The sequence below is a fragment of the Alosa alosa genome, chromosome 23 (genome assembly GCF_017589495.1).
Source record: "Alosa alosa isolate M-15738 ecotype Scorff River chromosome 23, AALO_Geno_1.1, whole genome shotgun sequence".
In the NCBI taxonomy this organism is placed as follows: domain Eukaryota; kingdom Metazoa; phylum Chordata; class Actinopteri; order Clupeiformes; family Clupeidae; genus Alosa; species Alosa alosa.
In genome coordinates this window covers 15,609,281-15,635,626 of record NC_063211.1, presented here as the reverse complement: position 1 = coordinate 15,635,626, position 26,346 = coordinate 15,609,281, and the positions used below count along the sequence as shown (strand labels likewise).

Here is a 26,346-nt window from a genome sequence, read left to right as displayed (position 1 = left end):
GCTGTGTGATAAAAGAAAAAAAAAAAAAAAAAAAAAGGATTAGTGAACAGGTATAGGGTGCTGAGACCTGGGCCTTATTCTGTTATTCATACTTGCATCCTTGAAGTCCACTTGAAGGAACCACTTTTATCACATTTTAGGTGGGTGGACAACAGGTTGGTAAGGTAGTTAAGGAATCACTTGATTGAACTGGATGTCCTGCAACTATGCACTTAACTACAGATGATGATCTTTAGGGTTGCAAAGGAACCATTGTGAAGTATAGGATGACAACTATCCGACTCCTTCCAGAAGGCAGTTGGGCTTTATGAACTCTATTTCCTTAAAGAGGGGACACAGTGTTTAATAAACTAACACTAAGTTACTTAGGAGTGTAAAAAAACAGGGACAAACCAAGGCCAAACATAATGTTTAGATGTTTGATTTTATTATAAAGTATTTTCATTTTACTATATTGTACAAAAACAAAAAACAAACAAAACATTAAGTATTAATACATCTTTGCCGAGTTTTCTTTGATTTGCCATCAAGTGATCACCGAAACATTTGCAGAAGCACAGTAAGATCAAAAGCACATAAGGGAACTTGTAAAAAAAACATACAGATTCACACAGGGCTCAGCAAATCCACACCAAATAACCTGTCTTGAGTTGATGTTATTCATTTTTTTAAGTTTGAGAGCAATACAGATCCCTTCATTTCAACTTACATCAGTTGACAGTTGATAGAGGGGACAAAAAAGGTACCAAAGTATTTGTGGTGAAATTGAAAATATTATTTTTAGAGAATTTAAACGATACCATTATCAACATTGATTGTTATCATGTGTATGTTTTGTTTACATATACAGTAGTTGTGAACTAGATATCTATTACAGCGCCATCTACTGGCCACCCCAGATTTTTCCAACAAGGCCTCACAAATTCAAAACAAAGAGGTTATAACATACTCAGTCATTCTGAAATGTTTATAGCAGAATCAAAGTCGGCCCATCTTGGTGTCTTGTTATCAAGTGCATCTGACAAACAACACATAAAAATATCCTGCGGACATTAACCATTTCTATGGACTTAATAGTTAATGAGGAAAAACGGAAGGGAAACATTCAGAGCAAACATCACAGACAAACTTCACAACGTGAAATGGACAGGGAGCAAAGCCCTCTTTTCTGTCAGTTGCAATTACACAGGCAAAGATCAAAATCATCCCAGCATAAGATAATTACAAAAAAAAAACTAACAAAAAAAAAACTAAATCAATCAGGCGTCTCATGTAAAACAAGGAACAGGATTTTCTGCACACATCAACATAACCCCAAAGGAAACAGTAACAAGTTCACATGATTCATAGTCTTCATTGGTTCAGGCATGAGCTTTTCAACCAGACATCAAATGAAGGATATTATGTTAGCGCCTAACTGTGAGTAGCAGTAGCAGTTCAACTGTTCCTCATAGAAAGTGTCCTTCAAAGGCAGCTTGATGCAGATGGTGTTAGATGTAACATGCCTGGCGTGGTGGTTGTATAGAGTCTTGATGTGCACAGTTTCTGTCTTACTGATGTAATCCCAAACCCTGTCCGGGGGGAGGGCGATAGAGAGCACTTTTGTCTGGCTCCAGCACCAGGTCCCTCATGGTGTAGGGGTATCCGGGGAATCTGGGTGGGGTTTTAGAACATACCTCCACCCATACCACCCATACCTCCCATACCTCCCATCCCACCCATACCGCCTGGCATGCCGCCCTCTTTCTCCTCCTTGGGAATCTCCGTGACGACCGCCTCGGCAGTGGACAGGAGAGATGCCACACCAGCAGCATCAAGCAGCGCTGTTCTCACAACCTGGAGGATGAAACAGATGGGGGGGGGTTAACCAATCAAGCAGGTGAGGACGAAATACAGCAACTAAAGCTAATATTGCAAATAGAACATCTGCATATCGCTGGTCAACACCCACAGGATCAAGGTTGTGGGTTCGATTCCCAGAAGATAAGCAACATAACAAATTGAATAAATGTAAATCTTAGTATGTTCCTGAATTTAAGAATCTTATGATTTCAAGGTGGTATATAATGTAACCAATCCAAATTCAGAACCATTTCTGGAATATGAAAGGACTTTTATTGGTAAGTTAAATGATTTGTAAGTCACATTAGACAAAAGTGATTGTCAAAAATAGGGGTAAGTACCTTGGTGGGGTCAATGATGCCCTTCTCCACCATGTTGACGTACTCGCCCTGCATGGCGTCGTATCCCATCAGGCCCTCCAGCTGCAGGATCTTCTCCACCACCAGGGAGCCCTCCACCCCCGCGTTCTTCGCTATCGTCATGGCCGGCACACGCAGGGCACGTCGGATGATGTCAATGCCTGAAAGACACATGCAAGACAATTAGTACTAAGACAGTAGTAGTCAGGGGATTTCATGGCCACCTTCATAGAAACACTTCAGACAGAGTAACAACAGAGTCCTTTGTAAAGGGCTTAAGGCACTAATTATCGGTGAGGATCAGGAAAAGGATTAAAACTTCCAAGAACAACCACACAAATTAGCATGTTTAGCATGTAAGGGTAACCTCTATTCATGAGACTGGACTATTATTTTTTTCAAAGCATATTTTTTTGGGCTTTTTATGTACCAATCTTCTGGTCAGCGTTGGCTGGCACGATGGTCTCCAGAGCAGGGATGCAGCGAAGCAGGGCACAGCCTCCTCCGGGCACGATGCCCTCTTCCACAGCCGCCCGGGTGGCATTCAGGGCATCGGTCACGCGGTCCTTCTTCTCATTGACCTCCACATCACTAGTACCGCCAACCTGACAAAGACATGAGTTTGAACATCTTTAAGCAGAGTGGAAAAATAATTTGTGTGTGAAAGAAAGACAGTGGCAAAAGAAATTTTTAATTAATTTATGCCACACAGAATTTGTTTAATTTAAAAACACAAAAAAGGCTGCTCTTGTAAGTAGGAGCTTCATCACTGTACACAATATTATGTAAAGGCAAATTAAACTTCCTTGGTAAGGGAGTTTTTCCTTGCCCCTGTTGCTCTTGGGTGCTCCTTGTTGGTGCCCCCACCCAATCCCAATCCTCCACCACCTTTTGTATGCAGCCCTTGCCACTTAATCTACTAAACCCCTCTTCTACTGCACTCTTTAACCCCATTAATGCACAAATAGGCTGACACCAGACATAATTTCACTGCATTTCTTACTTCCAGTAACTATATGCATGTGACAATAACCTTCCTTGTATCCTTGTAATCAGTATTCTATTCCTGGTTTACTTTCTCTTTTCCGTGCATCCTCTTCTCTCTTTCCATCGCCCCTACTGGGCCTGCCACAACCATCGGCCCCTCTGAGAGCTGCTCAAGTTCTCTGTCCAGTTTTCTTTGCTCTGGAGGGAGTCCAGGCTATGGGCTGTGTAAAGCATTTTGACATATAACAACTGACGATGACTATTGTTCATGGCTATCTAGAAATACTTCCCTTGAATAATTCTAGAAAAATTAGAGAATTGGTTCTCTTGTAGGGAGCTGCTCCCTGTCATACTTGACATAGACTCTTGACTGATCCCATCAACCCTTGTAGACGCTCCCCCACATTCTCTCGCACCTTCAGCACAGCCACGCCGTCGGAGAGCTTGGCCAGCCGTTCGTTAAGCTTCTCCTTCTCGTAATCGCTTGTGGTGTTGTCCAGTTGCTCGGCAATCTCGCTGATGCGCTTCTCGATGGCGCCGGGGTCGCCGCGGCCCCTCAGGATCAACGTGTCGTCCTTGGTGACCTGCACCTCACCCACCTTCCCAAAGTCATGTGGCTGAACATCCTCCAAAGCCAAGCCAACAGCCTCATCCCCAAACACCTGCAGAGAAAGAAAAGTTCATCAAATAACTCCCATTTCACCCAGTATATACTGTGCTTATTGAATTGCCTTACATCAACCAGTCTAAGAGTTGTGAACCTATTTGTAAAGTGGAATCAAAGTACATTACACGGACACACAATTTATATTACACCGTAATACACAGTGGTAACACAAAAACAAAACCACTCCAGGTCCCAATATTTCTCCCCAACCAGTATCACAGTATGTGACTTCAGACACATCCTCCCTAAGTACAGATCACAAGTCACACACTGTGTTTCAATTCACATACTTCTGTACTTACAATACCTAATATGAGTGCACAAGTGCATTAGCTTGTGCATGCATATTAGGTATTGTAAGTACAGAAGTATGTGAATTGGAACACAGCCACAGTATGGCCCTGAACACTCACGGTGCCTCCAGAGGCGACGGCCATGTCCTTGAGCATGTTCTTCCTGTTGTCGCCAAATCCAGGCGCCTTCACTGCCACAACCTGAAGGCCAACCTTCAGTCTGCAAGTGAATAGAATAGATTATCAGTGAGCTCTTATGGAATACCTAAACAATTTCCAAAACAAACTTTAAGCCACAAACACACAGCCCCTCTCTTTGGCACATATTAAAACACACTGCACATTGAGGGCAGTCTCTCTGTCCCTCTCACACTCACACAAAGGAAATGACTCGCCATACCGATTAAGGACCAGTGTGCTGAGGGCCTCTCCGTCCACGTCCTCGGCGATGATGACCAGAGGCTTGCGGTGCTGGTTGGCAATCTCCAGAGCAGGCACAATATTCTGGACGCTGGAGATCTTCTTCTCACTGAGCAGCAGGTAGGCATCCTGGAACTCGCACTTCTGACCTGTGAGACGACCAATCCAATTAAGTGTGGGTTCGTAGAGAACAGTGTTGTCTGGTGTGTGGTGAGCGTTCTGGTGCATAATAGCTGCCGTGCATCACCCAGGTGGGTGCTACACATTGGTGGTGGTTAGCGAGATTGCCTCTTCACTGTTTAGCACTTCGAGTGTCTAGAGAAGCGCTATATAAATGTAACATCATGTTGTCTGGTATGAACAAACACTTTAAGCAATGGGGGACAGGCTACAGCGTATATATGTTGTTCTTGAAAAGTTGTTCTTCCAAGAAATAGTTCAACATATTGTTTCAATTATAATGATTTGCAAAGACTTACAATTTAAATTATTTGATTATTATATTTAATTTATATTTTCAATGTATTGTTATTCATCATTATTACTATTGAAGAAAGGAGAAATGCTGCGTCCTGAAGCTGCACATCAAATAAGCAACTCTAGGGTCAGACACTGGGATTCTTTGACCTTTTTTAACCACCACCATGCACACATGCATAAGCACTCCTTAAAACCTGAATTATCTGAGAAAGCACAAAGGTTAGAGGTCAGAGAAGCATCGATGTCTGACCTTTGGCAGTGTTGATGAAGTATGGGGAGATGTAGCCACGGTCAAACTTCAGCCCCTCGATGATCTCCAGCTCATCGTGAAGCGTCTTGCCATCCTTCACCGTGATGACCCCTTTACGACCCACTTTCTTCATGGCGTTGGAGATTATGTTTCCCACCTCGCTGTCTCCATTGGCTGAGATGGTTGCAACCTTGAATAAACAATCGTAACTTTCTGTTGATAACACTATAAGTTACATATATCTTAAAATACCAAATACCAGTGAAACAAACACTCACACACACACTTGAGTATGTGTGTATTCAAAAGCTGGTTGGGTCCACTTTCACATACCTGAGCGATTTCCTCTGGTGTGGTGACCGGTTTGGAGAGCTTCTTCAATTCAGAGATAACAGTTTCCACTGCAAGCATCACCCCACGGCGGATCTCCACAGGATTGGCTCCCTTGCTGATTGTGTCGAAGCCCTCTTTGGCGATGGCACGAGCCAGAACAGTGGCAGTTGTCGTGCCATCTCCAGCCTCTTCATTGGTGTTATTAGCCACGTCTTGAACCAGCTTGGCACCAATGTTTTTGTATCTGTCCTTCAGGTCAATGCTCTTGGCCACTGTCACACCATCCTTGGTGACCTTGAGGTAGAGGTCATACAATGTATGTCAGTTAAAAAAACACATCCACTGCATGTAACACACATTAATATGAACAAATATTCAGAAACACAGAGTAAATGTCCTACCTTGGGACTTCCCCAACTCTGTTCAATGATGACAGTGCGACCCTATTAAAGGACAAAATTATTGCACAATGTATTTCATAAGATACAAACATTTATGAGAATGTCATTGCCATTACACACACTTTGGACCTTAGCCTTGTAAGTTACCTTGGGTCCCATGGTAACTGCAACAGCGTCTGCGAGCAGGTCAACCCCCTGAAGCATGAGGGCGCGTGCATCGGCTCCAAATTTGACATCTTTGGCGTAGGCACGAGTCAGGTGGGGAGCTAAGGCCCTGCACACTGGTCGGGCTTGTCTCATCAAAGCAGGCAAACGCAGCATTCCTGTGAGGAAAATATCATTTTTAGCTAAAACTGCTCTTTTACCTTATCAGCATTAACAACACAAATCCGTCTATGCAAAGTAACGTTAACAGGCGAACAATTTGTGCGGCACATTTCTGGTTAATGCATAATGTGGAAATCGTGACTAGCCCCCAACGTTAATGTGATTTAACTTCCAAGTTAGCATAGCCACATGGATGATGTTGCAATGCCAATGGTTAGCCAGATTAGTTAGCTAGCTAGCGAGCTAAGTTACATCATAACTTATTCAATTCATTAACAAGCGATTAACCTGACGATCAAACCTACCTAGACGATACCAATGTAATGAAATATTAACTGTATTCAATGTCACAATCAAAAGAGAGAAAACATGCCAAGTAGCTTGCAATATTCATTCAAGTTCGTCCTTGCCATCTTCATTCAAACCTTACAAGGACAGCGCACGTGTTGTAACGTTAGTAGTATAAAAATGTGTCGCTGTCTAATTGCCAACATAATGCATCGATCTGTCAACGGAGCAGACGGCGTTATACTTACTATTAATTTATGGTGACAATAAGATGAAGACAGAATCCGTGATCTCTAAGACACTTCTACAGGCAAGTGTGAAATTAAATGGCAATGCGAGCTGCAGTCTTGTCCCATTGAATGCGTAACCTGACCATAGACTCACACATGTGTTTCTGCATCCGGTCTGTTACCGGTTGGCCCCTAAACCTGAATAATGTAAACGTCCTGTAGATAATATGTTTTTAGTTGTAATTATCATCTCTTAAAATAGTTTCAGTAAAGACTCGATGTAAAATAGAGTAACTATTGTGATAATGTCATGTTTAATGGGAAAACAGCGGTCTATTATTATATATTTAACGATATAAAAAATATTATACTGGGTTAGGGGTTCGGAGTTCCAGAAACTTCTCAAATTGCGATTGGATAAAAATGTCATGTGGTTTGTGACAGGAGAAAGAATCTGTCAAACTTCACAATAAAAGTCAGCCCATAGAAACAATTTGAAATGTTGGCATGCAGGTTGGGTTTGACGCAGTTTGACGTCTTCTAGATGTCTGGGTGTAGGTCAACCGGTCACAATAAGGAAACATGAAACGTGTTTATGTTCTCTGTATTTCCTCCCAAATTCAAATTCTTTTTGGTTTTTAGGCCAATAGCTTTGATACAGTAGTGTCCACGTAAAAATAATGGCATGCTGATTCGCCACAAACCTGTCTCAAACTACAACCAGGATGATAAAAGAACGAGTTTAGAATTACAGTAAACGTCAGGTCTAAGAATGGTTGACTTGCAACATTCTTGGACACCTGAGGGCAGAACACATCGCAACAGAATAGGCAAACCAGGCTTGGAGCTGGAATGGGCCCCCAAGGACAGCTGCAAGGACACTCCAAACGGCTTGATAGCGATGGGCCCCCCTCCCCCCAAAAGTCCTTGCTAGAGCCCCAGAATATTTGCTGTCACGACTAAAGCGTCAGGAGAAACAAGAAGATGAACTCATTGAAGTAAAACACAACAGGGCACTTTTTTGTCCCTCTACAGGAGGTATATTCTATCTATGGACATATATTTGGGGAAAAAATCAATGTGCAGAGGTCTGGAAAGTGTGGTATACATAGTAGGCTACCTATTTATATTTAGAAATGATTTCTAATGCGTGCAGATTAAGACAGGTACGGTAGGTCAACAAAGGTTACTTGAAATGATAGAACCGGATAGAACCACCAGAGCCCGCCTACGGACTTATTAGACATTCTCTGGAACCACCTAACTAATCGGGTAAATGGCACCTCTTGTGGTCAAGTGCAGCATATCTTTTGGAATGTGTCATATCCGGGACAGTTTGGCGAAATGGTCATGGCCGAGGGTACAGTTGTTCTGAGGAGAAATCGTCCAGGGACCAAGGCGAAGGTACAATATATGACCTGCAGAGAACTTAGAAGACCGATATTTGTAATGGTCAACATGTATTTATGAACAAGAAAGTGTTTTTTAAGATTTTCATAGCAGCTTGTGATGATGTCAAGTCTGTTGACTGGTGATTGTGGCCTGCCCTAGCCTGTAAACAGCTAACTGTTAGCTGGTAAACTAAACAAACATAGTAGGCCTATACTAGCTAGCCCCAGTAAGAAAGCCGCTTAATTGTTATCTGATGTTCGGATAACTTTTGCCTTTCACTGTTTGGTGAAAGGCTAAAGTTATCCGACCACTGCAGTCAACAAGATCACTGATCAGTGCTACTACTTCAACTATGTTAGCAAGACGCTAGCTGTTCTGTATGTAGTTTAAATGAGCAACAGTCAGTTTGGTAAGCAGTAGCCTAAGTTAACGTTAGCCTAGTTCATAGCATTGCTGGAGGTATTACATCAGCATTAATGAACATGTTACTAGTAACCAAAGACTACTGGGTGCAGTTATCGGCGGTGGAAAGATCAATGTTCTGTTAAGCTTTGTGTTGTACACTTAGGTAAAGTGACTTAGGTAGACCATCGATGGTCTCTAACCATGAGGTGGACTATGGGTAGACAGTGATATTTTGCCATTGCTTAACCAATTGTAGGAGATTGCTGTTCAAATTGATCAAGTAACAGTGAGCTTCTTTGTAATTGTATAATTCTATATGCAGAATTTTTACAACTGGCCCGATGAATCTTTTGAGGAAATGGACAGCACACTGGCTGTGCAACAGGTGATGTTTCATTTTTAACTTTACATTGCAGACTTGAAATTATGTAAGTCAGTGAGTTTGAGATGTTTTGCATGGCATGTGTCATTAAACGTCTAGCAAATGTTGAATGACGACACTTGTTTCTAGTACATTCAACAAAATATTCGCTCAGACTGCTCAAACATAGAACACATTCTGGAGCCTCCGGAAGGACAGGACGAGGGCGTGTGGAAGTATGAGCATCTAAGGTGAGTGACCTTTCAAACACACCCTTGCCTGTTGTAAATTAAAACGTTTATGTGTGCACTGTGGAGGTATAGCGAAGATTAGAAGTTAATCTTGGTTTTAGCCTGTTAATTATTTTACTGTTGTTTGAATGCTTTGATTATAGGCCATGCCAAAATGGCCTACAGACCCACCCTTGGGAGAGGGTGCATAGACCTCCACTGCATATAAAACAGGAAAAAATGTTCCCTTTTTTTCTTCTCTCCCCATAGGCAGTTTTGCCTTGAACTCAATGGACTTGCTGTCAAACTTCAGGTACCATCCAAAGTTGTCTAGGCTCAGGCCACTGTTATGCTTGTATCTGTCATGTATTTGTTGGTAAAGTCTGTCTCCTTTGCTCACAGGGAGAGTGCCACCCAGACACATGTACTCAGATGACTGCTACAGAGCAATGGATATTCCTCTGTGCCGCTCACAAGACGCCCAAAGAGGTGAGAGGGGCCATTCCCTATATGAGTTCTAGAAACTTACAACTTACAACTCTCAGGGTTGTAAGTTGTAAAGCTATTGTATTGTATTGTATTGTATGGCTCTAACAACATTAAGGTTATGGGTTTATTTCCCAGAAAGCCACTAGAGATACATATACATTTCACTAGGCTTGTTATTTAATATGCCTGGGAGAGATATCCACTCCAGAGAAATATTATGTTCAGTCACAATGATCTGTAAGTGGTAAACAGTGTTGTTGGTTACACTTTTACAAACTTGTCTGTCATTTTGAGCGGTTTCTGTCTTTATCTTCAGTGTCCTGCCATTGACTATACTAGACACACCCTGGATGGAGCTGCCTGCCTGCTGAACAGTAACAAATATTTCCCTAGCAGGTGAGCGCATAATATTGTTTGTGTGTGGAGCGAGGAATGGGATTAACATATTAAGGTTCTATGGGTGTAGGTATACTTTATGGTATACTAACTGGCTGTCACTTCAGTGTTTTATTGTTCCTTACTATTTTCCTTTTCTTAATCTCAAGAATTTGTTTAGAATGATAGTCAATTGTGTCACGAATAGGCATCTGTAATATAATCTTAACTCCCTTTATTTGCAGAGTGAGTATTAAGGAATCTTCTGTAGCAAAGCTGGGTTCAGTCTGTCGGCGAATCTACAGGATATTCTCTCATGCCTACTTCCACCACCGCCAGATATTTGATAAATATGAGGTATGCACATTGAGAGATAACAAGCTTTTTTGCATTGGGTACTATATATATATATTTGTGTACTCATTTCATGCTATTCAGTTGTTAAGTTCGACGTCACAGGCCCAACCGCTTTTTTGTCAAAAGACGTTAACTAGTGCAGCCAGCCGGTTTTCGCAATTTGTAAACCTTGTCACAATCACTTCCGTTTTAGTGAGGGTAAAACAAAATCACATACAGCGAGGAAAATAAATATTGAACACGTCAACATTTTTTTCAGTAAATATACTTCCAGTGAGGCTATTTGCATGAAATTTTCACTAGACATTAGTATTAACTTAGGGACATTAATGTTTGGATTTTTTAATATGTGTGGATTACCTAAGTTAATACTAATGTCTGTAGTCTGTGTATGTCTGTGTTCAATACTTATTTTCTCCGCTGTAACTTTAACAGAGTAATTACTGTAGCTGTGCACTGCAGCCAGTTGATATAATCAAGGGTAACGTCCAGGCTTCTGCGAAAAAATAGGATTTTATTAGGTTGAGGCAAGTGAGTAGTAGGATGACAACTTTCTTAAAGGCTGCATAGTGGGGGGAAAAAGTTTATTTTACTGTCTGGAGAAAAACGAGCGGCTCCGAGAGCATTTGGACCCGGAAAGAGAATTATCAGCCTGTTATTGCATCATGATTTAATAACCGAATACTGTCTTTAAAAAATAGATATTATTTTATAATTGAAGTGTTTTGTCAAATTGATTCACTAGTTTGAAAGTGATGGTTATTTTTTTTGTCTCTGTGCAGAATGAGACGTTCCTGTGCCACAGGTTCACGCGCTTCGTCATGAAGTACAACCTCATGTCAAAGGACAATCTGATCGTGCCCATCATGGAGGAAGAGGAGGACGCGGAAGCTGGACAAAGCCCTGGCGCTGGAGAGAGTGACGCCTGAGGAGCTCGAACAGACCTCTCAGGCGGACGTGACCAAACGCTCGTCACACACAAGCAGGAAGCACGCATACGCACAAATACACACACACAAACACACACTCACACTGCCAATGCCAAGTACCTTAGACATGCTCATTCACTTGCTGCTGTTCCATACATTCAAGAACAGGTCCTTGATGTGGGTTTAGATCATGTCTATTGTGCCAAAACTAGTGTAGACTGTCACTCCATCCTGGATCTTGAAAAGCACACGCATACCTTGGTTGGTGACATTACTACATCCACAACTTTCATATGTCCATGCTGGGCCGATTGCACTAGCACACCCTCCTAAACCATCTAACTATCTCACTGCCTGCCTTCCACCGCATGCTAACATACAGGCTGTTGCACTCCTGCCTGGAATTCGGAACACATAGACCTGTAGATTCTATATTTGCCAAATGAACACTACCCTTATATGTGTGCGTGTGTGTGTGTGTGTGTGAGATGAATTCTTTACCATGTGGTAAATGGACAGTTATGATCAGCTGGCTGGTGAGGAGAAACCAAAAAAACAAACAAAAAAAAAAGTGTTAGGTGACACTGTGGGTACTTTGCAGGACAATGCTGTTCTTTAAAGGGTGAATTAAACACATTTCTCAGTCTTGAGAGAACACTGTATTTTTCGCTTAGCCATGTCGACATGTTCTTTCAGCTCTATCTATTTTCCTTTCCACCTCCCCAAGGTCATTTATTTAACTTATTGTTTCTAACCGGGATGAGGAATATTGTATATTAATACAGTCCCAGTTTTGTATTGTCATATAACAAAAACATCATTGACATTTATATGTGAAATAAATTACAGTTATTCAGATAATGTGTATTGCTTAATTGTTCTAAGATGCTGAAAAACACATTCAGGATTTCTTTACTTAAGTCATTCTTTATTAAGAAGTTTTGAATTCCGTAAACAGCCCAACATTTTAATTTGCATGTGTAGTATTTGTAAAATATATTTTACAAATAGTGTTAACATGTTAACAATAAATCACATTAACATGTAAACTACAAATATCAACACTTGAAAATTGAACAGAAGTATAGAGTAAAATCAATAGCTGACAACTTTATTGGAACATCATATCAAATAAAAACAAAATAAAAAAAAAAAGCCTCAAAAATATTCCTAAGCAAGGCAGTAACAAAATGATGTCTGTGAGGTTAAACAAGTTTAATTTACAAAAATGACAACTATGGCATACAAATATTCATACAATAGTCATGTTTACTTCCCAGTGTCTTGGGACTTCAACCATAGTCAGGACAAGAACTCAAAGAAATCAATGTAATAAACCTTTTAAAATCTTCTAAAGCTGACTGTAGACCAAAAAGTTTTAGAAATGCAGTTTGATCTATATGCATAATGCACTAAAACGATGAGTACATCAACAACTGACCCATATATGATTTAGTCTGATTTTCCATTATATGTTTTTGAATTGGGTGTTTTAGTCTTAAGCTTTAACATTTAAACAACCAGGGCACTAGCCTGAACTACAGCTAACTCCCTTATTTATGGCTTGATAGACAGAACATGGTGTCTAATAAAGGCATAAAGTTAACCTGAATCAACCCAAAACGGCAATTCACTTTTAAACCAGAGGAAGCAACACTAAATGACATGAGAAACTGGTGTAACTGGACAATCTGTACTGTAGCACATGCCATTTACAGACGTATGTTTTAGGGACAAGTGTTCTCAGTGGAATTTCGTTCAGACAAAAAGGCTATAGTCAGTTAAAACAAATACACTACAACAGGAAAAAAAGAAACAAGCAAACAAAACAAAAACAAATAAAAAACATCCACTGAATTGCTACTATCACACATTTTGAACTGAAATAATCTATCATGACATTTTAAGAAACTACAAGAACATATTACTCCATATAATGTACTACAGAGGGATGGACTTGGTGCTTCTTGCTTAGTGTTTTTTTTTTGTGTGCATTTTAATGTTCTATACCTACCATCCCACAATGCACATACTAATTATACTAACGTAATTTTTGTTTAAAAAGTACTTATACAAAAACATCTAGCATACTGATATAAATATATTATTATTTGACATACGCCTTCTGAAACTAAGCACACATTCTTCTAAAAAAAAAGTAATATGATGACAAAGACTCCACATGTTAATAAGGCTGATTACTGTGCAAGGTAATAATTGGTAATCAATAGCTTTGATACAACATTCAAGAACTCAAGATACATTTAAGAGTCCATTGTAAGCCCTAAATTGAGAGTAAACGTATATCCTTAAATGCTAAGCCTTGATGAATATGACAGTATAGTGTGTGTAAAAACACTTTAGCATCTTGCTTTTGAGAAGAGAATCTTAATAAGGTTATATCTAGAAATCATGGTATTATTGAGAGTTATATTAAACATGAAAGGCAGATGAAAATCCTGTACTCTAATGAAAGTGTGGATTGTACTAGGAGTGATTTGAAGAATTTAACAACTTCACATACAGGACATTCTAGAGTGTTTTTGAGATGGGTTCTGAGATCGACTTCAAGAGCATTTTATGGAACTCTGGGAGTGTTGTGGAACAAACAAGTGTTCTTAAGATATTTACAGGGAGAGATTCTAGAAGGAAATAGTTTTGAAAAGCTATATGTATACAATGGGTAGTACTCAACCTTTCTGAATAATGTCTTTGCTGGTCTGAGGCTTTGTATTATCTGGTAAGATCACTGTGAAAATGAGAGAACCAAAAGGTTTTAAGATGGATTTAAACATATAAGTGCAAATATCAGTCTTTCCATAGGTTTATCAAAGCATGTAGGTGCACCTTCAGAGCTGAATAAAGCAGGCTGGTAATCATTGCTCTCGTCCCTGAGTTTATATTGTGAGTCAGTGAGTCGTCAGGAGGAGTCCTGAGATATTGAGGATATTGAAGCACTACAGACAGTGAGTAACGGCTTGGCATAAGGAAGATAAGAGGAGACTGAGGTACATGGAGTTAGGGATATTGTGAGGAAGTAAAGGCATTGTAATGTCACAGAACACTGAGGTATTGTAGAGTAATAGAGCTCCACCTAGAGGTGACCTCTGGGTACAAAAATGGGTAGTGTGGCATACAGCAGGTGTATGTGTATGTCAGGGGCTCATGCGAATCAGAGGGGCTCTTGTATAAAGATAGTGTATTGTAGTTAAAGGCACAGGTGGCATGACGGATCGCAGTTGAGAAGTGACTGACGTGTGTAGTGGGTTATGTGGCATATGGTAGGTGGGTGAAAGGTGAACAATGAGAAAGGTAGTCTCCACTGTCTACATGCAACATCAACAGTGGAATTACACAGTACTAAATGGGTACAAGTGACATGGTGTGGCTTAAGGCAGTTGCGCGGAGGGATTGTCAGTTGTACTCAATTGTTTGGGTGTGGAGAGGACAGATATGGAGGAAGAGGTGAGTGTAGAAGTGAGTAACTCTGAGTGTGGATGGAGGAGGAGGAAGTGCAAAGGAGTGCGGGGGTGTTCCTATTTCCTGTTTACTTGAGGGGTTCGGTGGCCTGCTGGGCAGGCAGCTCGGTCAGCTCGGCAGCAGCAGCGGCGGCGACGTGGTCCTTGCGCAGGTGGGTGTAGTGGGGGCTGCGGCTGCACCTGCCTTTCAGACTGATGGGGGAGTGAGGAAACCCTCGCCTGGTGGAGTGGAACTTCTGTTCCTGTGTCAGTTGTCACACACAAAAAGACACAATATTAATATTGAGGCACATTTTAGTTGTATTTTTGTAAAGACACTAATTCTTGCGGAATAGAAATACAACATTAATTCAAGTCATTAGTGCAATGCACAAAACATACTTTACATTTAGGCATTACTGTAAAACAAAACTACACTTGAAAACAATGGAGCAAAAAGCTAAAACATATCTCTGTGATGCACTTCTCAAACTCTGACCTTTCCTGTTTCTTGGTGTATTATAATGGGTCCCATTCCGGCTGGATTCTGAAGGTAAAAGTGGTGATATGCTGGCTGAACCATGTGATCCATGTGGGTTTGCTAGGGGGCACAGCACATTTCAAAACAACATGGAGGAAATAAGATTTTAGAATGAAATATTACAACAAGCCAATCCATTCATATTGTTTTACACAGTCAAACTGTACTTAAGTAATTACTAAAATGACTACAAAAGATGAGTTGAATCTCATCTTTATCATTTAGTGATATCATGTACATTTCATAATCAGGTTATTTGGGCAACTGTCTGGAATAGACTTCATTGATAATGAGTGGAGCTGATCCACATAGACTCTATGGACCGTATACCTCTGAAGAGCCTGCTACTACTACTACTGTATCGGCCAAGCACTTCTGGCATGTCAGAGAGCGGTCTACTGCTACTCGGGGTCTGATACTGCTACTAAAAGAGCCATGTACCTCTGGCGGGACAGAGCCTGCTAAGGCTCTTCAGAGTTTGCTACTGCTACTCAATGGCCTGTGTACCTCTGGCATGGAGGCTTCAGTCAGGGGGATGGAGGTCTGGATGCAGGAGACGTCAGCAGGCATCTCCACAGGCTGGTAGCGATGATCAGAGGGCTGCATGTACAGGATGGGGCTAGGGGGCACTGGAGACTGCACACACACACACAGGCATACCACCACATGCACGTATGTGTCAATAAACACAGACATGTCATAAGCAAACACACACACATATACTGTACAAACACAAAGAGCATTATGTTCAGCTGCATCACTGCCACACACAGTCATAAACTCTAAATTCTGTACCCGTGGGATGCTCCACTGAAGAGTTGTGGGCACACACTGTGCAGGAGCCTATAGAGAAGAAAAGACAGAAACTTGTGATTCACCATGACAACGGTACTATTCAGAACTATATCTACATGATGCACATTTGATTTATGTTTTTAAATGAATTCCATGAAATTACACAATGAGCTGTGTGAAAGTCTTTGTTATCCGAGATTTGACAAGATCTATCTAACCACTTTTTTTGTATTTTGCATTAAATAACAAGATGCAAAATTATTTTCTAAAAACTGTATAAAATCATATGAAAATAAATTCCATAATATGGTGTTTATTTGACTCTTGATTGTGAATTGTTTTCCTCATAAGCGCACAATGGACCTTGTTAATTATCAGTTTGCAACACTCATTTCAGAGTGATTACATATTTGCACGATATGAACATTGTTCTACAGTGTAAGATGTCAGATGCTTGGAGTGAGTGTCAACCATTCTCTGGATGCTTGAGGAAGGTCTAACCTGGTAAGCATGGTGGTAAGCAGGTTGAGGGTAGACTGGCGGAGCAGAGGGAGCAACCATGACAGGGGACCCAGACATGGAACGAGACTAAAACACACACACACACACACACACACACACACACACACACACATACACACACACACATTAAATAAAGCTGATGTTAAGCTGATGTTGGGTGTACAGCATATTTAATTGTTAAAAGATAAATACTTATACTACAATAATAATAATACTTCAAATAAAAAATCTAGTATACAATACAAATATAGAAATAACAACACTTTTCATTGCATTTCTCTTCAACTTTGCTAAATATTTAAATGTCAGATTTCTAGATGTATTACATTAAAAACTGTGTCCAACAGTAAGGAGCATGGGACTCACAGGCCAGTGTGAGGCAGGAGTGTTCACCTCTGGGGGGTGGAAGTATGCCACCCCATTGTGGTAGGTATAGGGGTACCCCGTGGAGGTGGTGAGGTACATGGTGCCACAAGGACCAGGGAAAGCCGTAGCAGGGTTAAGATTAGGAATCACAAATCCACCTGCTGAATGAAAGAGGCAGGTTTGAAGATAAGGCAAACCCCCAGCAATACAAACTCTTACGTTTTACCTCAAGGAGTATGTATATGCCAAACTTCATGAAGACACAAAGACTGCTTTCATAATTGTCATAACGCGAATAGCAATTTACTTCATGTAATTACGTATGATTTATAACACAATATAATACATATATTTGCTTGAGGACTGTGAATACAATATTCAAAACATAAACGGAGATGCACACACACAGCAGTAAACTTCAAAAACATGATTTTAACTACAAATGTTCCGCTGTCCAAAAGCTCTATATCTCTTACAGTGCATGCCCACTTGCTGCTTGCGGATGGCTTGGCCGATGTTGAGCCTCTTGTCCCGGAAAGACAGCCGGTCAGCCTGAGGCATGAGAAAAGAGAAGGTGAGGGGGTGAAGGGTGTGTGTATGTGTAGGGGCAACACAAAGGGGTAGCAGGTCAAGAATGGGAAGAAAAAGCATAGTGACAGGAGTGAGAGGGGTGGCAGTAAAAAAAGAGAGGGAGTAAGAGTGAGAGAGAGGCAGAGAGAGAAAGAGGAGTAGCAAGACGCCTGGTGGTTAAGGCAAAAGGGGCCATGTGTGGGGTGTGCCCCAAGTACACACCCTGAAAAGCATTAACCCCACCATATGTAATCAAAACCGTGATAACTGCCTTGGCATGGCCATTGGATTAACCAGAGGGTCATCTGGCCAGGCTAACATGCTAATGTGGCTAACTGACACTGAGTGCCAAGAGCAGAAATAGCTGTGTAAATGCATAACTATTCTAACATGAAGAGGAGAACCAAGCTCTTGATATTAAGAGTATTGAACTGAAATTCTCCTTAAGCTATATACACTATTTCTGTTGAAAGGAGGATCAAAGTGGACAGTTTAACTTACATCCTGAAGGACTTTCTGAGCATCTTCTTGAGTTTCAAAGGTGACAAAGCCATACCTAAAGGTCAGACAAAAGACCATGGGAAAATAAATACTTCAAAAATGAACTTGTGCATAGAAGCAACTACAACAAAATGTTCTGGTAATTAGTTAACTTACCCTTTGGACACTCCAGCGCGATCAATGACAATTTTTACTTCTTTGACAGCCCCATGCTGAGAGAAAAAACGCCTCAAATCGCTTTCATTTGTCTGTGGAGACAAATGGTTCCACGCAGACATAACAACAGGTGTGACACAGGTAAACAATTAACCGACTGTTTGTAAGATGCTCTCATACACGTGGTGCACTTATTTTGCGCTTTGTACACAAGAGCAATGAGAGCAACCGCTTTTTGTGTTTCAAGATATCTACCTTTATGTCAATTCCACCAACAAATATGCGATTGGGAATGACTGTCCCAAACCGTGGGGCATGATGTAAGGTTAAGGGAACACTGTGATCCGACGAAGAGACAGAGCTGGGGGAGGAAGGGGTGGTCTGGGTCTGGTTGAAGGAGTAAGACATTTTCGTTCAATGTTACAAAATAACATGGCACCCACTGATACTGCCTGTTGCTCAGCTGTGCCAGAATACATACCATTAAATTAATCTGGACTGTTAATGCAGTCTGTTTTATGCAGTCAGACTGTTAATCGTAAACTCTGCACTGCATTCATGTACAGGTAACCTCTGCTACATCTCAACTGTGGTGAACAGTTAGCCGTTTGACATAAATCAATCTACACAGCCTAATGTTGCTTTAATGTAGCCAAATCAAATAAATGCAAAATTAGACAGCAGTAAGTACATACAAAAGCAAACAATGGACATTCAACACATTTAATTTTAATTAGACATTGAAATCAGCATTAACAACTTCATCTTTCCCGATCATTTGCTAACTAAGTCTAACTTTTCGATTGCTGCTAGCATAACGTTAACGTTATTCTCAGGTTAGCAAATTTGGATAGCATAGAGAATATTCTCTTAAACTTACCGATGTTTCTTCCATGTCAAAGAGAAGGATAGTGAGCGCTAATCTAGTTCGGACAAAAATAAATTAAACAAATACTGCGTAAATTAATGTCAGTTATGTATTTTAACCGACTAATTAATTAACTAGCAAGCTTGCTAGTTACTGGTTCTGCTTGCATAGGCACCGCCCTTCACTAACACACCACAGTAAAAATCTTCTTCAGAAAGGCCAGTTGCTGGCCTAGAGGAAAAAGAGAATCGGTAGACTAACACTAAAAAAAAACATTTGATGATGAGACTATATCAGTAGCATCTGCATATCCTTGCAGTGTTAATTTAATACTTTTTGGAAAATATTCTGCAATATAGAGCCATTCGAGTCTTAATTGTTCTTGTTTTGTATTAAACCATAATTATTCCTGACAACTTTCCCCTAAGTAGTTGACAAAGTGGAACATTCCTATTTGAAACAGTTTTGAATGTGGCGGGAATTGCAATGTTTTTATACACAGAAGTCTTTAAAAACCGTAACTTTGTTCCATTTTTTCCATTTGTAAAAAAAAAAAAAAGTATAATCGGCTGGCTGCCATTACAGAGTATCAAATTAGACCAAGTCGAAGGTAATTATTGAGTGATGTGAATTTGTGTACCCCTCTTTCTTTTACAGCTTAAGCTACTTGATCTTATCAACCAACTGAGTGTGAACGTGAAAGGTCCCTTTAAGTTTGGAATACTAAACTGGAGGAAGAGTTTTTATGGATATAGCCAGAGCCATCGAGAGTGTTCTCTCTGCTGCTCTGGATACAGCACCTGTTGCTGTTTTCCAATCTTCCATCTCTGTTGCTTGCTACGACGACAGCGATGGAACTGGCTAGAGAACTATATATATATATATATATATATATATATATATTGAAATCAACGCGAAGGCCTCTAGGCTTATTGGCTAATGCACGAAGAAAGGCAAGAATTCAGATGCACCCCCCAACAAATGGAAGTTACCTTTTGTAGGCAACGTTTCTCATGTAACTAATGGCAAGACCACATGGAGTAGCCTCTAGAGACAGACATTATAAAAACAATGGTAGGCCAGGATGCATCCATTTTTACATTTTAATTGTTTGATTCTCTCCCAAATACACACATTGATTTTAGGCATGTAGCTATGGGCACTAGGCTTATATTTTTTTTTATTGTAGCCTAAATGTCAGACATAACTAAAAGCCATAGGCTACACGTTTTTTAAATCCATAATTCTAATAATGTAGATATTTTTCGTCAGATCAAAACAAAATAGGCTATGTATCATCAGAATAAAATATCAGATAAAAGGATAGGCCTATGGCAAACCTGAAAATAGAAACATTTTGTTCATTGCTCAATATTATCTTTTTTCCATACCCCTGAAGATATGGAGGATTATTTATGTGCAGCCCTAATTTCATGCAAGGACAATAAGAAAATGCATAGACTATTGCACATCTTACCTGTAGTGATGGTGTCAGGTATGGCCGAGACAAAAATATAAAAACAAATGAAATTTGGCCAGAGACATAGTCTCAGTCTGGGTGATCTATTAAGTCCTTCTCCATGGTCCTGAGCGAAGCAGTTTAAAAGAAAGACATAGAATGAAAAGTGGTGTCTCTCTCTCTCTCTCTCTCTCTCTCTCTCTCTCTCTCTCTCTCTCTCTCTCTCTTTCTGTGTCTGTGTGTGTGTGTGTATGCATGTGTATTGGTGTGTGTGTGTGTGTGTTTGTGCATGCATGTGTGTGTGTGTGTGTGTGTGTGTGTGTGTGTAGGGGCAGGGGAACTCTTGTCACTCTACTCTCTGCAGTAAGCGGTTTACATTCCAGGTCAGTATCAGTTACCAGCGTACACGAGCCTTGACTCGAGCCCCTGTAGTCACATATGTGGACAACCCCCCCCAAACCCCCCAGTCTCCTCTCCTTACACGTTTTCTCTGTCATCTGTTCTCCCTCGACCGACCCCCATCTGTGTCATTCTCTGCACTGGTTAGCAGAACTTTGGCAGCCTTTTTGATTTGAGCACAGTCGTGTAGGTCTATTAAAAGCGAATGGTGAATATATGTTATATTTAGTTAGAAAAGGTTGGTAAAATGACTCACCACTGAAATAGTTGGGTTTTTTATTTTGTAGATCAGAGTTAGAGTATGAGAATTGATTCTCACATTTGGTTCTTTGGGAAATGTGTAATAGTATTATGTTCAGAGACAACTTGAGCATGGAAGGACTTACGGATATGACTACTGACTGATGTCATTTCACTTCTAAATGGTACATAAACAATTCTGAGCCTTAATTTAAAACCCAGAGACTTCTAAGGAGGACTGCTTTTTAACCAACTATTTGTTGTAAGTGCATCTTCATAAGTTGCACTGAAATAAGTTCTTGATTGACTTACTTCTTTGTTTTTCAGTCATTAAAATGAAATAAATGTCATGAGTGGTCATATAGTGGTTGCCTATGTCTGCAGAAGGACAGCGAGGCTGGTCTGGCTGGCCTCTGGGGTACGCTGTGTCCTCAACATTTTACCATCCACTTATGAAACACCGGCTGATGTAGAAGCACATCATGCTACCTTGGGTTTAATTGTAGAATATTCAAGTGCCATAATTTTCCTCTCAATGAAGTCTCTGGAATTGTATGTTATTTTGCCCATTTTAAACCGCAACAAAAAGGATGGGAACAATTGCACAGTATGAATCCTCTCAAACACAAGGCAACAAATTACCTCTGCTCTTCACAAGGGGCCGGTGCTTATGTGATTGAAAAGTTTTTTTTTTCCACTCTGAAGTTTGCACTTGGTATATAGTCTTAAGTGCTTATCAGCAGTGTTCTTGTTTTGTTTCAGGGAGAAGACCTATACTGTGATTTGAGCACATTAAGTATCAGTTTGCTGTCAGTGAGTAAGATGAAGAAACAATGTTGTGCTTGTGAGTTACATTATTTTTCTCTTTCTTTTTCCTATCACTTCACATATGAAAAAAGGCTTTTATTGTACAAATGTACACTAACAAACTATGACATTTTTTATTACATAGAAACAGAGACTGATGCAATATTTCTTTTTTACAAATTACAAAATATTACAAAATTACAATATTACAAAACAATGCTGATTGAAATGTCATATTTATGGAAGAAGGGAAAGCTTTAGCTTATTTTGATCTTCAGTTGGCTCTAGTTAACTAGTGGTCAAATGGGATGAATTATGCTGGCAAAGATAAATCCTAAAACGGCTAATGGATTGTTTTTTTTTGTCTGATATAGCGAAGGTTTCTTTAACAGATCTTTCTTGATCCTTCAAGTGACATGCATGAATACACATTCATTATTCATTATTCATATTCATTAGCTTTTTTATTCATTGTTTTTTATTCATTGACATGTTTTATTAGTGACATATGTCTTATTGAAAGTTCTTTGCTCTACTCCAAATTTCCGTTCTGCTTTTTCGCCAGCCGAACCCCTGTGCACCTTCGTCCTCTTCTAAGTGCTACGTCCTACTCCCCGCTGCTGGCTTAAAAGGCAAAAGAGACTTTAGCACACAATTATGCCCCCACACCTTCCTGTGTCATACTGGGTGGATCGAGCTCTCAGCGCCATCGTTGACTCTCTTCCTCCCAGCAGTAAGGAGTCGTAAGACAGCACTGGAGACCCATATTGGTAATAGCCCATCATTTTTAATTGCTGCCCAAATGTGTCAATTGAAGGTTGGCTGTGTTAAATGGAAAGATTCTACGGGGGTAATTACGGCAATTTTTCACCCGGCACAGAAACATGATTGCAGGCAGGGCCATCTCAAACGCGCAGTGCCGAGGGTTTTTAACCGCAGAGAGCCTGGTAGGATAGAAGGACGGGCCTGGATAATAAGAGAGGGATTGAAAGCAAGGAGTTGAGGGAAAATGACAGAAAATGGCCTGCTCACTTGAACCCATGGGGAACCCATTGCCGTAAGTCCTGCTTCAGTGACGAATGCCTCTTGAAGGTGCAGTCTGAAATTCTAATTCTATACACTTTCCATCAACTTCGGCAATTTACTCCTCATAGTCCTCTAGTAGCTGTCCGATCAGTGTTTGAGCGAAATCAAAACTGTACACAGTACACAATCCTGGAAACAAACATTTTTTGCAGGGCGTAAAGTGTTCCGGCACTGTGCCTGAATTCAGCCGTGAGACGGTACATTTAAGATGTGGAAATAGGAAGTGAGACTACAGTATATATGACGTCCTTATAAATGAAAGGGAAACATTGTGGGCCGAACCAAGCCATAAACAGTGCCTCACTGGGGCCTCAGGAGCACAGAGGGGAAGGGATGTAATTTGATTGGCTTTTGAGCATATCAACAACCGTTTGCAAAACCTCTGATCAGACTCTGATGCAGAACACACAGGCACTTACATCTGACATAATCTTCCACTCATATGGGGGAAACATGGGACATGTTGATATAGGGGAGCACAGAAAACATTGACATGGGTGAACCACAGTGCCCTCCTGCACCATAGGGTCTATAGGCATGGACAGGATCTGTTCTGTGTAACCGTTATAGAAAGGGGCAGGTCGATCAATTAAGCCCAGACTCTTACCCAAACAGCCATCTTTAAAAATATGCTGCCTTTGCACCCATGAGTGGTTCAGTCACAGAGCAGGAAGTGAAGTGTGAATGCCCTCCAAAAGAACTGTAGAGTATGTATACATGAAAATACCATAATGATCCCACTCCCCCTCATCTGGACAGGAATTTCATAATAACTACATATAGTACATACTACAGACCAACACTTATGCAAGAATCACACACCATTTTGTGTGTGGCAAATATAGAGATTGCAGGGTGTGCCACCAATCACGAACCCAACCCATTCTTGTCGATCTCCAGTTATTTGTAATGAGAAGGAATAAAAATAAATAATTTCTGTAGACAAAAACCCAGTGCAAGAGGGAGCAAATGATATGACCTGAATGACATGGAGCGTACAGAGGTCAGATTGATAATGAGAGGGCAATGTAATGGTCCTTAGAGTTGGTTTTTTTTCTCTTCAGACACTTGGGATCAGAATTTTTTCGGTGGTTTTTCCAAACATCGGTTTTGTTGTGCTCTATAATTACTGTACAAAGCTCTAAACTTCCCCCCTTTTCAACTTTTGCCTGTTTTTGCACTGGGCATTCCTTTGGAAAATGAAAGAATCCCCTTCACAGAGTACAATACCAGAAATGACTGGTTTCAGCAGACTTTGCAAAGGCATGTCTGAATGCACTAAACCACTGACCCGTGGCTTCTGTGGAATATCGCTGTTTACTCATGTGTGCATCTGTAGGTCGGCAGAGTTGGTAAAGCTGGTACTATCATGGTTTGAATATTATCTGGATGATTTTCTCTATCTCCTCTCTCTCTCTCTCACCCACACACACACACACACACACACACACACACACACACACATACACACACACACACACACACACACACACACATACACACACTCACTAATGGGCATCCTGTCTCAGTCTGGTACCCCTTCATCTTCTTACACACACTCACAAACACATGGCCACAGTCACTCATCCTGCACACATACAGTACATGCTCTATTGTGTTTCCCGACACACACGGCATTCGTCTGGCTGATAGAAGATGAAAGCTGGCTGATTCCAGGCCCTCCCTCTCTTTTTACAACCCCCGTATGTTTACCCTACAATCACTATGAATAGAGAGAGAAAGAGAAAGAGAGAGAGAGAGAGAGAGAGAGAGAGAGAGAAGAAAGGGAAAAAAAGAGCGGGTAGAGCTTCCCTCCCACCTAACCACCCCTGATCAGTCCAGCCAGTCTGTCTCAGAGAATCCCACTTATAAATCCGCAACGCAACCGTGTTCCTATTTCTTACCTCTCTCGGTTTACGGAGGTAACAGATAACACATGTTGCTTTTTCTGTCTCCCTTGCTTATCCCAAAAGTTCTGCTCATCTGTCTCCACTGTAGTTTTCCACAAAGTAAACGTGCGTCATGTTGAAATTTATATGGCTCTTCAAATCCCTTTTTGTCCTTTAGTCAAATGTAGACATTGGTGGTGGGCCTCCTTAATCAGATAGATCAATTTGAAATGAGCAGTGTGGGGTACTAGTAGTGGGAACCCTGAAATATCTCAACCTCAGTCTAGCCAGTCTGCTTCAGTCTAATTCACAAAAATGTTATTGTCTCTGTAGTGTTTGAGGCTAAAGAATTGCCTATGGCATCTATATGAAGAAATAGGCAATGAATTGAGTTGGCATAGAAATGTTTTTGCTACACCACAGCGCTGTTTCAGTGTTGTACAACAGAGGGCAGCAGAGGGTCAGCCAGGGCTCATTGGGTGAGGGCAGTTAAGATAGTTGAAAAAAAAATTCAGTCAGTTATGTCATTTATGTCCTACAGTGAGAGAGAGAGAGAGACAGAGAGAGAGAGAGAGAGAGAGAGAGAGAGGGAGAGAGAGAGAGAAGAATAATGCATGTGCATGCATGGGACTTACTGACCTCATAATAATCACTTGTGTCGGGTGGAGTCTCCCCTCGGCGGAACTCAAGGACACCCTTCATAAACGCGACCTCTCCACTCGGTGAAGATCGAGCTGATGTGGCGACTTATAACGACGAGCCTTCTCCTAAGATGACAAAAACAACCCGTAGTGTGCCACTGTAATTACTGCAATGTCTACATTCCACAGCCTCAAGAAAGACAGGCCTGCAATGATGAGCTGGCTTTGGGGTGTTGAAAAAGATGACTTGTTGCTTTTGGGTCAGACTTGTCACTGCACACAATATTTTTTTCAATCTTATACTTTTGTGTTTAATGCATGGAAATATAACTCTGCAGTGTTCATATCAGTTGTTCATTATTTGTTCAGTTCTTATAGATTTTGTGAGAAAAAGATTCTTCAGCATGAAGTTTCTGGAAAGAAATGTCAGGACCTTATGTCAGTAATTATTGAGTGACGAGTATGATTGAGCTCCATATAAAAGTCTCATCAAGACTCGTGTCTACCTCGTTGTAAACATTTCACCTCAAAAGTGCATGAACTGCTGATTTTGAAATAAGTTAAATATTCATGGAAAATGATGGTTCATTACAATTCACTGCCTCTTTCATGAACATACGCTGCCATAAAGCA

The 26,346-nt window shown here is 40.7% G+C and overlaps 3 protein-coding genes across 3 annotated transcripts; 1 reads left to right on the top strand and 2 right to left on the bottom strand.

Moving 5' to 3' along the window:
- Positions 1-405: 405 nt before the first annotated feature.
- On the bottom strand, positions 406-7,039 carry LOC125288772 (60 kDa heat shock protein, mitochondrial). The gene is made up of 11 exons (XM_048235393.1): positions 6,896-7,039; positions 6,180-6,355; positions 6,033-6,074; positions 5,632-5,925; positions 5,299-5,488; positions 4,549-4,717; positions 4,269-4,368; positions 3,605-3,850; positions 2,632-2,806; positions 2,184-2,362; positions 406-1,836 (listed from the first exon to the last, which is right to left on the bottom strand). The coding sequence occupies exons 2-11, from the start codon at positions 6,351-6,353 to the stop codon at positions 1,666-1,668; spliced, it is 1,740 nt and encodes a 579-aa protein (XP_048091350.1). The 5' UTR covers positions 6,354-6,355; positions 6,896-7,039; the 3' UTR covers positions 406-1,665.
- Positions 7,040-8,177: 1,138 nt separating this feature from the next.
- Positions 8,178-12,273, top strand: LOC125288769 (MOB-like protein phocein). Its single transcript, XM_048235388.1, has 8 exons — positions 8,178-8,281; positions 8,997-9,059; positions 9,186-9,286; positions 9,536-9,578; positions 9,668-9,754; positions 10,071-10,150; positions 10,375-10,486; positions 11,269-12,273. Exons 1-8 carry the CDS (start codon positions 8,222-8,224, stop codon positions 11,413-11,415), a joined length of 693 nt encoding a protein of 230 aa, XP_048091345.1. The 5' UTR covers positions 8,178-8,221; the 3' UTR covers positions 11,416-12,273.
- A 1,809-nt stretch (positions 12,274-14,082) lies between these two features.
- Positions 14,083-19,375, bottom strand: LOC125288768 (protein boule-like). Its single transcript, XM_048235387.1, has 12 exons — positions 19,205-19,375; positions 18,580-18,711; positions 18,325-18,416; positions 18,169-18,223; positions 17,574-17,649; positions 17,098-17,258; positions 16,711-16,797; positions 16,210-16,257; positions 15,922-16,050; positions 15,373-15,474; positions 14,967-15,136; positions 14,083-14,164 (listed from the first exon to the last, which is right to left on the bottom strand). Exons 1-12 carry the CDS (start codon positions 19,217-19,219, stop codon positions 14,149-14,151), a joined length of 1,083 nt encoding a protein of 360 aa, XP_048091344.1. The 5' UTR covers positions 19,220-19,375; the 3' UTR covers positions 14,083-14,148.
- Between the last annotated feature and the right edge of the window lie 6,971 nt (positions 19,376-26,346).

What these genes read in the sequence shown, in the direction of transcription:
- LOC125288772 (XM_048235393.1), bottom strand. Translation starts at nt 6,353, where the DNA reads ATGCTGCGTTTGCCTGCTTTGATGAGACAAGCCCGACCAGTGTGCAGG. An exon ending in AGAGTTGGGGAAGTCCCAAG is followed by an intron (nt 5,926 to 6,032) that starts GTAGGACATTTA and finishes CTCTACCTCAAG; the next exon opens with GTCACCAAGGATGGTGTGAC. An exon ending in AGCACACTGGTCCTTAATCG is followed by an intron (nt 4,369 to 4,548) that starts GTATGGCGAGTC and finishes ATTCACTTGCAG; the next exon opens with ACTGAAGGTTGGCCTTCAGG.
- LOC125288769 (XM_048235388.1), top strand. Translation starts at nt 8,222, where the DNA reads ATGGTCATGGCCGAGGGTACAGTTGTTCTGAGGAGAAATCGTCCAGGG. An exon ending in TGGAAGTATGAGCATCTAAG is followed by an intron (nt 9,287 to 9,535) that starts GTGAGTGACCTT and finishes CTCTCCCCATAG; the next exon opens with GCAGTTTTGCCTTGAACTCA. An exon ending in CTCACAAGACGCCCAAAGAG is followed by an intron (nt 9,755 to 10,070) that starts GTGAGAGGGGCC and finishes CTTTATCTTCAG; the next exon opens with TGTCCTGCCATTGACTATAC.
- LOC125288768 (XM_048235387.1), bottom strand. An exon ending in CTCCTGCCTCACACTGGCCT is followed by an intron (nt 16,798 to 17,097) that starts GTGAGTCCCATG and finishes TGTGTGTTTTAG; the next exon opens with TCTCGTTCCATGTCTGGGTC. An exon ending in CTGAAGCCTCCATGCCAGAG is followed by an intron (nt 15,475 to 15,921) that starts GTACACAGGCCA and finishes TGTGCCCCCTAG; the next exon opens with CAAACCCACATGGATCACAT.